This window comes from Euleptes europaea, chromosome 20 (genome assembly GCF_029931775.1).
Source record: "Euleptes europaea isolate rEulEur1 chromosome 20, rEulEur1.hap1, whole genome shotgun sequence".
NCBI classification, from domain to species: Eukaryota; Metazoa; Chordata; class Lepidosauria; order Squamata; family Sphaerodactylidae; genus Euleptes; species Euleptes europaea.
The window spans coordinates 1,416,653-1,434,772 of NC_079331.1; the positions used below are offsets into that span (position 1 = coordinate 1,416,653).

The 18,120-nt window shown below is 44.9% G+C and overlaps 1 protein-coding gene across 1 annotated transcript in view; it reads left to right on the plus strand.

Annotated features, from left to right (window-relative positions):
* VPS13C (vacuolar protein sorting 13 homolog C) overlaps positions 1-18,120 on the plus strand; it is a 78,037-nt gene that overhangs the window by 18,002 nt on the left and 41,915 nt on the right. Inside the window, exons 14-35 of the mRNA XM_056865808.1 lie at positions 645-751; positions 1,782-1,953; positions 2,612-2,674; positions 3,031-3,169; positions 4,086-4,180; positions 5,433-5,575; positions 6,511-6,703; positions 6,797-6,911; positions 7,076-7,212; positions 7,667-7,790; positions 8,379-8,496; positions 10,301-10,430; positions 10,638-10,716; positions 12,318-12,460; positions 13,109-13,265; positions 13,517-13,593; positions 13,739-13,798; positions 14,339-14,501; positions 14,613-14,729; positions 15,346-15,449; positions 16,346-16,513; positions 17,175-17,479. Of these exons, the coding sequence (XP_056721786.1) occupies positions 645-751; positions 1,782-1,953; positions 2,612-2,674; positions 3,031-3,169; positions 4,086-4,180; positions 5,433-5,575; positions 6,511-6,703; positions 6,797-6,911; positions 7,076-7,212; positions 7,667-7,790; positions 8,379-8,496; positions 10,301-10,430; positions 10,638-10,716; positions 12,318-12,460; positions 13,109-13,265; positions 13,517-13,593; positions 13,739-13,798; positions 14,339-14,501; positions 14,613-14,729; positions 15,346-15,449; positions 16,346-16,513; positions 17,175-17,479 (2,909 nt within the window). The remainder of the gene's footprint in view (positions 1-644; positions 752-1,781; positions 1,954-2,611; positions 2,675-3,030; positions 3,170-4,085; positions 4,181-5,432; positions 5,576-6,510; positions 6,704-6,796; positions 6,912-7,075; positions 7,213-7,666; positions 7,791-8,378; positions 8,497-10,300; positions 10,431-10,637; positions 10,717-12,317; positions 12,461-13,108; positions 13,266-13,516; positions 13,594-13,738; positions 13,799-14,338; positions 14,502-14,612; positions 14,730-15,345; positions 15,450-16,345; positions 16,514-17,174; positions 17,480-18,120) is intronic.

An 18,120-nucleotide genomic window follows, 5' to 3' on the forward strand; every position in this document is an offset into this window, starting at 1 on the left:
TACTGGCTTACAATCACCTTCCCCTCCCCACAACAGACACCCTGTGAGGTAGGTAGGGCTGAGAAAGCTCTAAGAAAGCTGTGACTAGCCCAAGGTCACCCAGCTGGCTTAGTGTGGAGGAGTGGGGAAACAAATCCAGGTTCACCAGATTAATCTCCGCCACTCATGTGGAGGAGTGGGGGAATCAAACCTGGTTCTCCACGTTTGTGGAAAAGTGTCTGAAAAAGATACATGGACAATCAGTGTAGAACGATTTGAGTAGTTTATAAAGTTTGAAAAAGCTACCTTGAATGGAGTTTCTGAGGAAAGTGACCTTGGAAGTTTGCTTTAATTCTTCTCCCCGATGGGGACCCAAATGCAGCTTACGTCATTCTCCTTTCCCCAACTTTATCCTCACAACAACCCTGGGAGGTAGGTTCAGGCTGAGAGAGTGTGACTGGCCCAAGGTCACCGGTGAGTTTCCATGGCAGAGGAGGAAGTCAAGCCTAATTCTCCCAGATCGTAGCCTGACGCTCAAACCACTTCACTGTGGTGGCTCTTCAGAACGCCTCCCAGCAGAGAATCAAGAGGGTCTTTGGCCTGACCCTCACACAGCTTCTGTTAGCGTTTCCAACTGTGTGACTCCATGTACTCGTTTGTTTTAGTACCTTAGTATGATTGACTTCCTGGAGTCCATAGACTATATGGTACGAAACGCCCCCTATCGAAAGTACAGACCTGACTCACCGCTGCCTAAGAATGCTAGAAAATGGTAAGTTGGAAGCTTTTCTGAATAATTTTTTTTAATGGGATAACGGTGTTGCTGTAGTGCAAGGTGACTGCTCACAGCTGAATAGGGACTATTAATTTCCCATATTCTCTTGATGACAAGCAATCTAAGGTTGGGTCACGTGGATGGTCAGGTAGGGATCTTGTCTGTGCTGAGAGAAATACCTCATGTACAATGAAATGTGTGATGGGATTGGTCATTGCTGTCAGTTCTCCAGATCTCTCCGCCTCTTGCAACAGTTTGTGGATTTGCTTGCTTTTGCCTTATTATTTGGGAAAGCAGGCTTTAAGAAATGGAACATTGCCTCGTAGAGCTCTTATAGTCCAGCCCTACTCAGACAGCTCTGGTTTTGTTTGTAATGTTTAACCAAAGGCTACCCCCAGCATACATCAAAGGAACTGTCTTAGAAGAGCCTTTGAAAACCTTTGCACGGCAGCTCAGAGCGAGCCCTGTTTTCCCCATCCTTGCACAGAGCAGCAATGCCTGATTCCTTTTCACGTGGACCGGACGGTCGCGGCCAAGGCTCACCCACCCTCATCCAGACTTATTTTTCATGCAAGTTTACTAACTTGAAAGTTATTTCCTCATAACACCTGAGAGTTGGACGTTCAGCAACCTGAGCTCCCATTCTCCCCTCTCCCACCATCAGCTGCTTAAAAAATATTAAAACAGGCATTTCCCACCAACTGTGGAAATAGCATATTCAGGATAGGCATAGTTGTGTCAGTGGGGACAATGAAGGCTATGAAGGCTTGGTTCTTTTTTTAAAATGGGTTTTAATGAGGGGGGCCCTCCCTCAGCTCCCTCGAGCACCTTGGGAGGAATCTGCAGCTAAAACGGCAATGCAAAAATTTGCAATGTACGTCAAAGCTGCCCTAATTGGCACTGCAAAAACTGAGCAATTAACCTTTTATACAGTGGATGTGGTAAATGGTTGATCTTTTTCTATTCAGGTATTTTCTCATTATTTTTTCTCTTACTGAAAATGAGAAGTGTTTTTTCTTTCTTGCAGGTGGAAATATGCAATAAATAGTATTCTTGAGGTTCACATCAGGAGATACTCCCACATGTGGTCGTGGAGTAACATAAGACACCACAGGCAACTTCTGAAAAGTTACAAAAACGTTTATAAAAACAAACTGACACAGGCGAAAGTATCCGAAGAAACACAGAAACAAATGCAGGTACTTGAGGGGGCGTCCAGAAAGGTTAAATATTTCTAGGTGAGATGTGGAAGTTAGTCTGGCGGGAAACCTGCAGCCATGAATGAAATTCACTTCCACATAGGCCAAAATATTAGTTAGCCATCCTATTTTACGTCTCTGCGTTAAAATATTTAATGTGCCTTCCCCATGCCCCAAAGAAGGGGGCCTGTGCTGAGCTTGCGTGACATTCCAATAAAGCAATTAAAAATAAAACGGCTTACAAAACTCAATAGATAACGTTATCCAACTAACAACCGATGGTCAAGCAGAGGTTAGCCCAAAGCTCTCTTGAATCCCTTCTGCATGTCCTTCAGATGGATGACAAGGTAGAGAGATCAGTTTTGACCACCCGGTGAGAGTCCACTTCAGAGAGGTGGAGAGACTGTCAAAAAAGTTAGCCGGTGGGCTGAAAATTGTTCTTATTAGATTAGTGATGCCTTAGTAAATTCTAAGCGTGCGATTTGTCAGAAAACCTGTTTATTCTGAAACCATTAACTTGGCTCAGTAGGATAGATTTGGCCCACAGTGACTTACCTAGCAGGTTCTTCTCCTTCAAAGGCAAAGAAGCTTGGTGCTGGCTTTACTGAATATATATATTTTAGAGCGTTAAAGCTGCATCTGTCTGTTTGTTCCCCAGGATTTAGAAAAAACTCTAGATGTCTTCAATATCACTTTAGCGCGTCAGCAAGCACAAGTTGAGGTACGTTCTGCTATTTGCTTTTTCTACGTTTGTTTCTTGAACATGAAGCTAGAAGACAGGCAGGGGTCTGCGTGTGAGTCACACCCCTCTTTCTTCCTGCCCCCCCTTATATCCAGATCACTTTGGAAACAGTTTGCTTTTAAATTTAAGTAAACAATAGTCTAGTACTTAGACCTGTGTCTTTTAGAAAAAAACAAAAGCCATCTCAAGCAATGTGCTGTCACTCCAAACATATTCTTTAAATTTTCCTTAGGGCTGATCCCTTGGCCATCAGCTTTGTGCGTGTTTAAAGCATTGGAGGATGTGAAGCAACTTTGTCTTCCTTTTGTCTTCATCTTATTGGTGTTTGGTTATAGATTATAAGGTCAGGGCAAAAGTTGTTGAGGAAGAAGTCCACTGACGGAGAGAAAAAAGGAGGCGGCTGGTTTAGCGGACTGTGGGGTAAGAAAGAGCCTAAGAAGAAAGAAGACGAAGAAGAGCTGTTAGCACCTGAAAGTAGGTTTGGACATAAAGCTTACTGCTTAATTTAATCTTGTTTTCTGTCATAGGACTGATTTACATGTCATGACAAACAGAGGTTTGCTTGTGATGGGTGTGAGCTCAGCTTCTTGTGCATAGAGCGAAACAGAAAGGTTCCTGGTCTGGGAAGTTTTGCTTCGAACCCTGGTTTGCCATGGTTTCCGAATGAAGGTCCTTGGGCAAAACTGGAGTTTTTCCCGCCACAAGTTGAGATGCTACTAACCTTTAAACTAGGACAGAAAGCATCGAGTTGCCACAAAGTATTCTACCATGTATGAATAATGTTAACATACAGTGGCTGGTTATGGCAAATTATGCCTCCGATCGGGTAACTACTTATGCCTCTAGATACTAGACAACCTTTCGAGGCTGTGCTGTAGTTGCAAATTAGTACGTACTGGAATAGCTGCTTCTTCTTTTTTAAGCATTCCATACGTCATTTATTAAACCAGTCCTTGTACATGAGCCAAACTAATCAGAAACATTCTCCGATAGGATCCTTTCGGTACTCTGAACAACCCGCAGCGCAAACCTAAACAAGGTCCTCTCCTTTCCAATCCGGTGCTTGGGAGAAGAAGCGTACTGGGGTAGCTTCTTGAACTTTTTGGCTTCTGCTGAATTTCCTGCTGAATATCCCTCAAACATTAGATTTAAAATTACACTGCTCGAGATCAAGGAGCTTCTAAGGGATAAAGGAATTTCTTACTTCTGTGAAGCATTGCAAGGGGGAAAATATGATTTTGAAAATCACAAGAACTGCTACATGCAGGGATTCGTGTCTGGCAGTGAGATTGTTATTACTCTGTAAATGGGTTTTTAAAATGTTAGCTGTCGTGTAATCTCTTATGTATTGATTTAAAGGCTGATAACAGTTTCTTGATGCATTTATTAGCTATCGACGACCTCATGACACTAGAAGAAAAGACAAAGCTTTTCACTGCCATTGGTTATAGTGAGAGTTCTCATAACCTTGCATTGCCCAAACAGGTATTTGCACCTTTTAATATAAAAACAGGACTATCAGATAAATGTATTCATGTTAAGAGGGAGATATTTTCTAAGTTTGTACTGTGGGGCTTCCCCCTCCCCTCAATGAAAGTTGATTCGAAATTGATAGAATGCTCTGACTTTCTAGGGCGACTAGAACAGTTTTTCTGGTTTTTCTTATCAGCAGTTCATAAAAACAGGTTTATGATTTGTCTGCTGTACGGCTGGCAAAAGTGTTGGATTTCGCTTTTACAGGGACGTCCGTATACCTCGAGTCCAATGCCTATCAAATTGTCAGTGATTTTTTTTACCCCTTCATATTGTTCTGGGCCCATCATGGAGTTCTTCTGGCCAAGGTGTTCAGGGCACTATATGCAGAAACCCTTTAAGCAAATGTGAAATCCAGGTTACCATGGCAGTGGGTGGGGGAAAAGTCATCACAGTCTCAATGCCACCCCTCCAGCTGCACGGAGACCAGACAAAGGCTGTAGTAATAAGACTGTTGTATCAGAAGAAACCCTTTATTTAAATCATGGGTTCTCAACAAGAGGGGAATTCCCCCCGGGGGGGGATTTTAGGGTTCCGGGGGGGGGGGAATTGGAACCACTATTCAGCAAAGGGGGATGTCTTTTCGATTATGTACAATCTGTAAAATTGTAGTTTGTTTTTAATTTAATCTGCAACATTCGCTAAAGTTTATGACTATCTTGGGAAGGGAGGAATTATATTCTGAACAATGGTGAAAGGGGGGGAACGGAGCAAAAAAAGGTTGAGAACCACTGATTTAAACCCTTTCCTTACTAGTGGCACCCTTATTATACGCTGCTATGCTGTGTATGACAGTGAGCCCCGTGGCGCAGAGTGGTAAGCTGCAGTACTGCAGTCCAAGCTCTGCTCACGACCTGAGTTCAATCCTGACGGAAGTCGGTTTCAGGTAGCCGGCTCAAGGTTGACTCAGCCTTCCATCCTTCCGAGGTTGGTGAAATGAGGACCCAGCTTGCTGGGGGTAAAGGGAAGATGACTGGGGAAGGCACTGGCAAAACCACCCCATAAACAAAGTCTGCCTAGAAAACGTTGGGATGTGATGTCACCTCCATGGGTCATGAATGACCCAGTGCTTGCACAGGGGACCTTTACCTTTATGCTGTGTATAATGTACTGTGCTGAGTATAATATGCTGTGTTCTCTGTCTCTTGCTGAGCGCCGTGCACAGTAGAATGGGGCGGCTGACTTCCTTTTATTTCCCATCTAGTATGTTGCCCACGTGGTGTCCCTGAAGCTGTTAAGCACTTCCTTTACGATTAAAGAAGACAAAAATGTTCCGGACACTCTTAAAATCCAGATTATCGATTTGAGCACTAAAATATCACAGAGACCGGGAGCACAAGCCCTTAAGTAAGTGCTAAATATTTTTATTTCCGGTTTTGGGCACGCGCAGAAATAAGCTAGACAGAAATGAAGGGACCTTTGACTCTCAAAAGCTCATACCCTGAAACACTTGGCTGGTCTCTAAGGTGCGACTGGAGTCTAGGTGCTCCATTGCAGACCAACTCAGCTACCCTCCGAAACTAGCTTCTGGTGATAAAAGGCACTTTTGCCTGTTGATGTCTTAGAGACCACTCATCATCCTGAATGCTTCTCTTGATACTGTAGCTAGTAATGCAAGGCTTTGGGGTGTTTCCATTACAGATGTGCCTTAAAAACAGGACTTTTCTTTCCTTGGGGCGAACTTGTCTTTCCCCCCGATTTTGCTGTGAAAAGGGGAGGCCCATGTGCTGTCTAAGCGCAGATTCAGTCATTGGTCTAACCGTACCCCCTTTACACCAGGCTTCCAGCTTTTTGCTTTTTAGGCATTGCCTGTACTTTTTTTTTTTAAATCTCTTCTTTTTAAAAAACACAACAATAATCTTTAATAATATTGAGAAACTGCTCTGGGGAGAAGGCAGGAGAAGTAGGTTAGTGAAGTCACCACTTCTAGCCAATCAGTGTTGTGCACAGTCTAGTTCTGCTGTTACTTGACAGTATCTGCTTCTCCTGAGCTTGATCCAGGAAAGCTAATGGTGTGTCAGAATAGAAATGCAGAGACTATGCTGCCAAGGGGCTCTCACTGCTCAGATTATGTGCATATGAACAAACCTTTCCTTTATCTCTCAGGGGGACCCAACTCCCCTCCCTCCTTTTTGATGTCCCTGGGAAGAGAGGCCTTGACATTCCCCTTCTTCCTTTACTTCGATAAAGTCAAGTTGAATGTGGAATGCTATGCCGTGTGTTGTAAATGCAATTGAGCAATGTGTTATCTGCATTTTAAAGGCCTGTTTTCAACTTTACAGGGTAGAAGCAAAGCTTGAGCACTGGTACGTGACGGGCCTTAGACAGCAGGGGGTCGTACCTTCCCTTGTGGCTTCGATTGGGGACGCCAGATCATCTCTGCTTAAAATAGACTTCGAAACGAATCCAGAAGACTGCGCGGCTGACCAGAGTATCATGGTAGAGTCGCAGCCTGTGGAAATTATATATGACGCAGTAAGTGCTGTTCGGTAACAAATGACTATTGTCGTTCCTTCCTTCTCTCTTGCGTTCACTGGCATCCCATGCAAACAAATGCTCCTTTTCCAGAAAACCATCAATTCGATGGTCGAATTCTTCCAGACAAGCAGAGGCATGGATCTCGAACGCCTAACCACAGCCACGCTGTCGAAACTGGAGGAAATTAAAGAAAGGACTGCTACAGGTACAGAGCTTTGGCTGCTGTCGCTCAGAATTCTGCCATTTTCAAGCAACAAGTTGCTTTTGATCATAGGATTAGTTCATTCCTACATACTATCACTCTCATGCGCAGACAGGATGGGTGGAAGAAAAGCCAGCTAATCTCTTTTCTCTTGTCCTCTGTCCTAGGGCTTACACATATTATTGAAACTCGGAAAGTTCTTGACCTGAGGATTAATCTTAAACCTTCTTATCTTGTGGTTCCGAAGACCGGCTTCCACCATGAAAAGTCAGACTTTCTTATTCTGGACTTCGGTACTTTTCAGGTATTTTTCTGCTCTCTCTCTCTTTTAAATAATTAGATTGTCACTGATCCAAATGTAATGGGTGTTCTTAAAGTGGAGGGCTGTTGTTAAAGACAACTGGCATGCTAGATTTGAGTCCTTTAGCACCTTAAAAGACCAACAAACAAGATTTTGGGGGCATAAGCTTTTGAGAGTCAAAGACAAAAGAAGACATTGTTCATTTAAACAAATCACTCAACGTTTCCTTTGAGCGGTTTTTGGTGAAGTGTGGTGATTGACTGTGTTCAGGCTTATGGTTCTGGTCTTGTTGCAGTTGTATTACGTTAATTGCGTGTGTGTGGGGGAAATGGTTGTTTAATTAATTTGGCTTAACTGAGAACCACTGCTGATTTAACTTGTTACACTGAAAGACGAGTCTGTGGAAACAGAAGCGACGAGTCTGTTCTGTGCAGTAATGCAAACGATTATTCACTAGCTGAACAGTGTCAGTCAAGTCGCCTGCCCAACTTCAGGCACATCTCTGGAAGAGATCATGGATAAAGCGTACGACAAGTTTGACATAGAGATCAAGAACGTTCAGCTGCTGTTCGGCAGATCAGGTATTTAAGGCGCTAACCAAATAAAGGTCACTTCCAGAAATCTTTGGGGCTGCTAGCTGGCATGTATATCTGAAAGCAGCAGTTTGATAATGACAGTCTTAAACAAGCTGATCTGGAAAAAAAAACTGAGATATTTGTATCCAGCCTGAGTCCCTGAACAGGTACAGGGCTGGATTCCTGTATTCCATTTTTTTTGCTGCTCTGACTGAGATCTTCTAACCTGAGCAAAATGTATACAAAAGCTCTGTTTGGGACAGGTGTAACCTGCCATCCTTGGACAGGAGTTAACAGTATTTCAGTGAGTGCTGGGTGGAGCTTGGAGCTATTTGCTTATTCCTCAACCCCAGCAGAGGCATGACATTTTTTTAAAGTTGTCCTGCTGTTTGGGGCACTCCTGCTTTTCTGGTCTGGCGCGAGAACGTCGCACGCCAACCGAAAGGGAGGGCCGGGCGTATTCTGCGTCTTGATTCTTCCGCAATACCTCTGGATTTATTCATGCAGTGCATACCTGGTGTTAAACACATTGGTTTACGGTTCTGCTGTTGCACTGTGCCCGTGAAACCTGTACCCTTCTTAATTGTGCCCCAGGAGAAGATTGGAAGAAGGCTCGGTTCGAGCATCCATCGACTTTGCATGTGCTGCAGCCCCTGGACCTGCATGTACGGCTTGCCAAATCGATGGTGGAGAAGGATATCAGGATGGCAAAGTAACGTATCACAGCTTGAGCTGGAGCATTTGTTTCCTCAGTGGTCCTTAGTAGTCCTCCATTCTCTTTCCTAAGGCAGATTACATAATTTGAAAAACAGTGCAATGAAGAAAAACAGTATGATTGTGGCAGTAAAGCTTCGGAACTCCCTCCAAAGGAAGAGTTTTCTAACAGAGCGGTTCCTCAGTGGAACAGGCATTCCTCGGGAGGTGGTGAGCTCTCCTTCTCTGGAGGTTTTTAAGCAGAGGCTTGATGGCCATCTGTCAGCAATGCTGATTCTATGACCCTAGGCAGATCATGAGAGGGAGGACATCTTGGCCATCTTCTGGGCATGGAGTATCGGTCACTGGGGGTGTGGGGGGAAGGTGGTAGTGAATTTCCTGCATTGTGCAGGGAGTGGGACTAGATGACCCGGTAGTCCCTTCCAACTCTATGATTCCCCAGGGAGATTCGTCTGTCCCCATCTGTCAGTGTCTTCCACCAGTGGGTGAAGCCTTTTTTTGCTTCGTTTGGCGTATCCCCCAGTAATGGTTATTGGCCCTCCTCCCTGATGCTGGTGTTGTTGTTTATGTGTTTTTATTGAATTATTTTATAAATGTTTTAAATTGTTGAAACGTTTTTATGTGCGCTGCCTCGGGGACCCTGATTGGGTAGAATCTTCGTATCTTTGGGACCGCCTCTCCTGGTACACCCCCTGAAGAGCATTACTCTCTATTGATAAAAATCTGTTGGTGGTCCCCGGCCCAAGAAATGTGCAGCTGTCCTCGACCAGGGCCAGGGCCTTTTCGGTCCTGGCCCTGGCCTGGTGGAAAGCTCTGCCGGATAACATGAGGGCCCTGTGGGACCTGAAGGAGTTCTGCAGGGCCTGTAAGACAGAGCTATTCCACCAGGCCTATGGTTGAGGACGGCCGCAGGTGAGATTAAGTAAGATCTGTGCTGGCCTCCCTACTCACCGCCCTCTGTTTTTGATCTTCTTGAGGGTGGACCGCCGAACCGATGATATACTATGGTTGGCCTTACCTCCTGCAGTATGCACTTAAATACGGCGGTCATCTTTTTAATTAGTCGGGTTGTTTTGTGGTTTTATAGTTATATATTTTATTCTTACTGTTATATTGGAATTTTTTGTGTTGTAACCCGCCCTGAGCCCGGCTTTGCCAGGGGAGGGAGGGCTAGAAATGTGAAAAATAAAATAAAATAAATAAATAGAAAGGCAGCATAAAAACATTTTAAGGATAAATAAATGCAATGTCTGAAATATACAAAAGTCAGAAAACAATTATGTACAAATAAGGTAATATGTACAATGAGCAGTGCAATAAAATGCAGCCCTGTTCCCTCTATAAAAGCGCCCTCCTGACTGATTCCATTTGTTCCCTTGATAAAAGCAGCGTCCTGAACAATGGTGTTTTACTCATTCTTTAAAACAATGGAAGTGTGAATGCCCTCTTGAGTTTCTCAGGGTGGCTATTCCACAGAGTGAGAGATATCCACAATTCCCCTTGGTTTGTGTGTGTGTGTTAACCCAACCATATGTGTGTGTGTGTGTGTGTGTGTGTGTTAACCCAACCTCCTGTACTAGCAAGAAGGCATGCCTCTGATTGTGCCTATATTTAATATGTACCAAGGTGCGTGAATCTGAGGCTCAATTACAGTAAGTGAATGTCATAATGAATAGTTTAATTTTTTCAGCAGCTTCTTCCATACCGTACACTTCACTTCAGTTCTGGCTGAGCATCCAAGCTGCCGATTCTGTATTGTGATGGCTGATACCTTTTCCACACTCTCCTCCTTTTATCCTCAGGTTCAAAGTATCGGGAGAGCTTCCTTTGGTTCACCTGAGAATTTCTGACCAGAAGATCAAGGGAGTGATTGAACTCATCGATAGCATCCCTCTTCCACAGAAGCCGGTTGTTTCACCTTCAAGCACAAAAGTAAATATGAAATTCTGATCGAGCACAGGGTGAGAGATAGGACAAAGGCAGCTCAAGCTGAGAATGTTACTGACAATATTTTTGTTCAGAATTTGCAACAGATGTGTATGACAGCCGAAGGCATTGTGAAGAATGTAGAGAAAAACGTGAACACATAATGTAACTCAAACCGACGCTCACTGCCTTTTGTCTTGCACCTTTCTGCAGGCACCTGCCATTCCAGCTATTACTGATAAAATAGATGGATTTATTGGCACGTCGTTGTTGTTGGAAGGAGTAGAATCAGGTAAACAGAAAATTAGATGTACATTGGTCACTGGGGCGATGGCTGCGCTGAGGAGATATTTGTGTGTAAAGTTCCTTCAAGTCTCAGCCGACTTATGGCGACCCCTTACGGGGCTTTCATGGCAAGAGACTAACAGAGGTGGTTTGCCAGTGCCTTCCTCTGCATAACAACCCTGGACTTGCTTGGTGGTCTTCCACCCAAATACTAACCAGGGCTGACCCTGCTTAGCTTCTGAGATCTGACGAGATCAGGCTAGCCTGGGCCATCCAGGTCAGGGCGAGGAGATATTTAGAGGCAGGTATTTGGAGGCAGGACATGAATGTACTAATCTGAGGCAGTCGTGACGGGTCTTTATAGCAACAGAGCTCTTTATTCTTTACAAAAGGTGGTCAAACCAGTGGTGAAGGGTATTAAGCTGTTTGTAATACAGTGCAGCATAAATGGCTGTTGACATGAATTGGCTTTTTTTGTTACCATGTTGACTGTCTGTAGGATGTGAAGTGACGGCTGACAAAAAGTAGGCTTATAGTCTCCTAGTCTCCGTGTGGGACAAGGGACATGGAAACCATCAAACATGCACTGATATGTTGCCTGTTCTACCACAAAGTTAGAGCAAAGCTTATTTCCCCCCTACTTGGTAAATGCCCTGATGAGTCGGTTCAGCTTTCAGCAAAGAAGCTCCTATTAGAAGAAGACCCTCAGCTTACGCTCCAAACTGCCAAGTTCTGCGCCGTTGCTGTTTAAATACGCCGAGCTTCATTAGAGGATGATTGTTTTACAATTTAATCAATTTTAAGATGATAATTTTAACCAGGGGTTGCTTTTATTGATCTTATACCTTTATATGTACGGGCAGTCTGTGATTCTGTGGTGCAAAACTATTGAGTCTGGAATTTTTGATGTGTTGGCACTTGATTGGTCAGTCGACTGTATTAGTAAATTAATAGTCTCCTAGTATTTTACCGAGTCGCTAATGTGGTCATCCAGGCCACCTAAATTGGGACAATGTGCCAGCGGATTCTCGCGCTGAAGTTAACAAATGGTTCAACACCCTAAACCAGTTTTCCTTGCAAAGGAGCAATATCAGTTAAAGGAAAATGTTGGAGAATCTTCCCTAGGGTCATTTTGATGATATTTCCTTTGTGGGGAGGGGGCATTGGTTCAGCGGTGGAGCGTGTGCTTTGCAAACTGGGTGGTCCCAGGTTCGTGTCCTCAGCACCTTCTATCTTCTGGGCATGGAGTAGGGGTCACTGGGGGTGGGGAGGTAGTTGTGAATTTCTGCGTTGTGCAGGGGGTTGGACTAGATGACCCTGGTGGTCCCTTCCCACTCTATGATTCTGTGAAATATTTTAATAAACAAAATAAAAATAAATGTATAATGAAGCGCTTTGAAAACAGGATTTTCAGTATCATTTTTGGTGATGCGTTTTGATTGAGCTGTGTTTTACTGGACGTATTCAGAAGTGTGTAGAAGGCAGCCCACTTGATAAAAAATAAAATGTCCAGGCTCATTACGCATTCCATGAATGTACGAGGTTATGCTGTGTAAAGAGTATATTTAGTAGCCAGTTTTTTAAAAAGGCTTTCCCCCTCCTTTTTAGAATCTGACGAAGAGTACTTTGATGCCATCGAGGGCTCCAAATCACCGGAAAAGAGTCCCGCCAAGCAAAGAAAGCTGCAGACCGAAGCCAAGACTGTTCAGGAAGAGCTCACAGACCTTCAGCTGAAGTTCGAAATCAGGGAGGCAAGTGCGAGTTCCTTCTTTTGCAGCGATAAATGTTCCACGTGGTGAGATGCTGTGGAGGTTTCCAAAAACATGCCACCACTTACGGAGTCAGCCAAGCTCGCAATTCCGAAGCCAAGAGCGTTCCAAGATGCACAGCCTGGGCTTACTTGGAATGGACTGAGAGGGGTTCAGACCGTACCGCAAGGGCAGTGGGAATGTGCATGAGAGAGTGTCCGATTTTGAGCATTTTATTCAATCCTTCAATCAATCACATTTTATTTCGATACAAAATCAGCTCTGAATAAAAATCAAAGTCAGGTTAAAATAATAAAAAGATCATGGTTCTGGGAGGGATGATTTGAAGAAGAAGAGGAAAGATCTTCTATGGGGAAAGGTTTTCAATCAGCCGTTTACGAATCCCATAAGACCGAAGGCAAAATTTGGCTTCGTGAGTGGTTGTCTCTTGAGAGGAGTCTGCTAAGAGAAGGGAAACTTTAACTTCTTCAGATCTCCCAGGAAAGGATGACAATACGGGGAGAATGTACTGCGGTCTTATGTCTTTGTAGAAGGGACATTGCAGCAGAACATGTTCTATTGTTTCCACTTTCTCTGTTTTGCATGGGCATAATCGTTGATTAAAGGGAGTAAGACATTTTATTTATCTAGGTGATTTTGGAACTTACCAAGCAACTACAGAGAGAGGAAACCATCGTTATGTTTAACGTAAAGCAGCTTGGGACAGAAGCGACTGTCAGAACCTACGACTTGAGCGCCGTGTCCTATTTGAGGAAAATCAGCCTGGATTATCACGAAATTCAAGGTAGCTGAATGGCTAAACAAAGGGTGAGAGAGGAAGCGTCTCTCGTGTGAAAGTTATATGAGAGGTGATTTGTCGCGCTTGCGGTTATGTTCCTTTTGAGGAAAGTACAGGGACGGCCTTGATCTTTTTAATAAGTCTGCAGCACGTGCCGTTGCAGGAAAGTATCAGAATGTCCTTCTGCCTCCTGTTGAAAGTAGGTACTAATATTTGTGAATTGGTTTTAGATGTAGTTCCATATTACTTTATGTTAACAGGTAAAAAACAGCAGCTCCATCTGATTAGCTCTTCGGATAAACCTGGATTAGATCTCTTGAAAGTGGAATATATCAAAGTAAGTAGTTCAAAAAACAAGAAGAAGAATTGGGCGGTTCTGAACTTTAAAGAGAAGGCTGCATTTAGAGCCAGCGCAGAATATGGATGGTGTCCTATCCATGTGGGCTGTCTCTTACTCCTTTTTTTCCTGACATTTTCTCTAGGCCAATAAAAACGGCCCAAAATTTCACACAGATTTTGACAACACTGAGCAAACAGTTCAGGTAAGTAAAACGTCAAAACAAATTCTAGGTCTTGCCTGGATCTGTCTTCACGTAACCTCTGTTCATTTGATGGAATCTGTGTGGAAACATCTCTCTATTGAATATTAACAATGGTTGGAGTCTACCTTGCTCTGTTTTGATTTTGGTGCAGCGTGTTTCATGAGGGGGGGGGGAGAGAGAAAGTGCTACAGGAAGGCTTTCAGTTCCCTGTGTTGCTTAAATAGTTATCCTTCCGCAAGGAACGCAGCGCCTTGTTCCCTCTCTGTGGGCCTCAATCACGGTAGTACTTTGTAGCGCAGGGTCAGTGTTCACGGCCCTGCTGTGGAAAATATATGCCTATGTTTTGAAGGCATCTCCAGTTGGTTGGCTTAAAGAAGTACTCTGAAGATGTTATTCCATTGTGTAATCCGAGGCTCCCGTTTCCCCCCATAAGCTGTGTTTTGTTTGTTAAAACGTTTGTAAGAAAGATCGAGTATACATGACTTTAACTTTTCCTCCGCTTGATACGACACGATTCTTTTCTCTCCCCCCCCTCCCCAGGTGGCTTTCTCCTCATTAAACCTCCTGCTGCACACGCAGGCCCTTCTCTCCACTCTCAACTTTCTCACAGCCGCTATTCCCTCGAGGGGCTCCGGTGCCGCCTATGTGGGGCCGCTGCCAGCCCCGGAAGAGAAACAGCACACCGATGCCTGCTCAAAGAAAGGTGAGATAGACAGAAAACCGCTCCGCTGGAATGAATCTATGCCGATGAATCACGTAGGGAAGTAATTGCTTGTTGAAAGGATGACTGTAAAAAAAAATCTCTTCCTAACAGTGACAAAAACTGGCAAAGACAAGGACGTGTTTGACTTCAAGCTGTTTGCCAAGTTGGACGCCTTCTGTGTGAACGTCTGCGACGAGAAGAGCAATATTGCTGAGATAAAAATCCAAGGTAATGGGAAAATAGGTCTCGGAAGCATTTTCCCACCTCAATGTTTGCCTCGATGATTTGAAGAATGCAGTAATTGTGCCCTTCTTGGCCATTTCTCTAGTGATCAGTGCGTACAGTTCTTAAGCCTTTAAAAACACCACCATTGCTCAGAACCATTGTACGTAACTATTCCCTTAATCTTTTTTTAGCCTGCCCTTTCTCTATGGATCTCAAGGGGGAATATTTGGTTCTTTCCATCTCTTATTATTTATCCTTGCCTTAACTTTGTGAGGCAGGGTAGGCTGAGTGTGAACATAAGAAAAGCCCTGCTGGATCAGACCCAGGCCCATCAAGTCCAGCCGTCTGTTCACACAGTGGCCAACCAGGTACCTCTAGGAAGCCCACAAGCAAGACAACTGCAGCAGCATTGTCCTGCCTGTGGTCCACAGCACCTCATAGAATAGGCCTGCTCCTCTGATCCTAGAGAGAATAGGTATGCATCATGACTGGTCCAGATTTACCTGGCGATGGTGTGCAGGGATTTGAACCCATGTCTCCCTTGATCTCGTCCAGCACTCTTCACCACCACACCACTCTGCACAGCTTGAAACTGCATTGTCCAGCTCTTCTTTTCCAGGCCTCGACTCGTCTCTGTTTCTTCAGTCCAGCCAAACCACCCTGTTTGCACGGCTGAAAGATATAATTGTCACAGATGTAGATTCAAGGACAATCCATAAAAAGGTACGTAACAGGTGTCCGTTAGTTAACCTTTTATGTTGGCTAAATTAGATTGCTCGTTTCTCAGATACTTGGTCGGGTGGGTCGCGTGCTCGGAAATCTCACTGTCAAAGGATAGAATGTTCAGTGGTTCTTGTAGGTTATCCGGGCTGTGTGACCGTGGTCTTGGTATTTTCTTTCCTGACCTTTCGCCAGCAGCTGTGGCAGGCATCTTGTGAAGATGCCTGCCACAGCTGCTGGCGAAACGTCAGGAAAGAAAATACCAAGACCACGGTCACACAGCCCGGATAACCTACAAGAACCACTGAACTCTGACCGTGAAAGCCTTCGACAATAGATAGAATGTTCAGTTTGGGAGGGCTGCATGCACACACTGCAACACACAGAGGTTGATTGTACTGGTTCCAGATTTGAACCCCCCTCCACTTTCTGGGAAAGCCCCCCTGCAGAGAGCCAACGTGGTGTAGTGGTTAAGAGCTGTGGTTTGGAGAGGTGGACTCTGATCTGGAGAAACGGAGTGGCGGAGGCTAATCTGGTGGACTGGATTTGTTTCCCCACTCCTACACACGAAGCCAGCTGGGTGACCTTATAGCTTATAGCTCTCATCCCCACCTACCTCACAGAGTTTCTGTTGTGGGGAGGGGAAGGGAAGGTGATTGTAAACTGGTTTGAGTTTCTCTTAAGTGATAGAGAAAGTCAGCATATAAAAACCAACTCTTCTTCTACTGTCAGGACAGCATTCTTAAAGCGATTCTGAAGTGTGCAATTGCTCTGCTTGTCTGTTTATTGTATCTGTTTTAACACCACATATGCTTGAGCATTAGGGCAGAGTTAGAAAGGCTGATACATCAGTGCTCAGATGTAAATAAGAGCCTCGCTTCCGTCCGCCTTTTTTGCAGGCTGTTTCCATAGTTGGTGACGAAGTCTTCAGCTTCAACTTGGCCCTGTACCCGAATGCTACGGAGGGAGACGCTTACGCAGACATGTCCAAGGTGGACGGGACAGTCTCTCTTAAAGTGGGCTGCATTCAGATTGTATATCTGCATAAATTCCTGATGGCGCTTCTGGTAAGTCTGGCTGTGTGCCAGATAGAATTGTCGCTACATGTTTAATAGGTAACCGGCAAAAATCACAGGAATTTTACTAAGGTGTTTTGGAAAGTAACTGTAATGCTAAATATGTTAGCTGGGGAAGCCATTTTGCTATTTTCTGGGCAGCCTAGTGTTTCCTTACCTTGTAGTGAAGAAAGAAAGGCGGGGGGAACCCTTGCACTTACTGGGATGGACCTAAACTTTCAAAATGGTGTAGTGGTTAAGAGCGGTGGTTTGGAGCGGTGGACTTTGATCTGGAGAACCGGGTTTGATTCCCCCACTCCTCCACATGAGCAGCTGAGGCTAATCTGGTGAACTGGATTTGTTTCCCCACTCCTACACACGAAGCCAGCTGGGTGACCTTGGGCAAGTTACAGTTCTATTAAGAGCTCTTTCAGCCCCACCTACCTCACAGGGTGTCTGTTGTGGGGAGGGGAAGGGAAGGTGATTGTAAGCCGGTTTGAGTCTCTCAAGTGGTAGAGAAAGTCAGCGTATAAAAACCAACTCTTCTTACTGGGATGGACCTAAACTTTCAAAAACTGTTGTATATCTAGACTTGGTACCTGGCTTGCCTTTTTCCGAGGAAGGCTCAAGAAAGCATTCTTGCTCTCCACGCCCCCTTCTCCTTTCCTTGCAGAACTTCCTGAACAACTTCCAGATGGCCAAAGAGGCGCTGAGCGCGGCTACCGTCCAAGCGGCAGAAAAAGCTGCCACGAGCGTGCGGGACTTGGCCCAGAGGAGTTTCCGCCTGTCCATGGACATCCACCTGAAGGCCCCCGTCATCCTCATCCCGCAGTCTTCAGTGTCTTACAACGCCGTTGTCATTGACCTGGGTTTGATCAGGGTCCAGAACAAGTTCAGCTTGGTGTCGGCTGAGGGCTGCTCGCTCCCACCGGTCATGGATCGAATGAACGTGCAGCTGACAAAGCTGAAGATGGCCAGGTGAGTTGGGACATTTTGGGCACTGACATATTGACCGTCTTGTCCGTTCCGGGGCTGTTCAGGGTGGGTTCTCAGCTCTCGGTGAGTCGGAGATCTCGGCGTGCCTCACACCCTCGTAACAAGGGAAGGCAATCAGCCTGGACTGCATTTAATCATCTATTCAATGCTTCCAGACGTGCTCCCCTAAAGGTCACTCAGCTCTTAGCCTTTCTGGAGACAGATTCGAGCTCGTAGCCTGCTCAGATAAACGTAACAGTGCCTGACTTGTGGTTTTCTTCTTGTAGCAATTAGAGGAGTATGTGAGAACCTGAGACTCCTACTGGGTTGGAGGTTCCCCTCAGAACATGAGGAGTGAATGCACCTTAAACGGTGCACACAGCACTAGAGTGCATTAATACGAATTACTTGGTGATGAAATTGATAGACGTAGTTTGTGCTTATTGTATTTGCTTGTGTTAACTTTACTAGAAGAAGAAGAGTTGGTTTTTATATGCCAGCTTTCTCTGCCACTTAAGGGAGACTCAAACCGGCTTACAGTCATCTTCCCTTCCCCTCCCCATAACAGACACCCCCGTGAGGTAGGTGGGGCAGAGAGAGCTCTAACAGAGCTGTGACTAGCCCAAGGTCACCCAGCTGGCTTT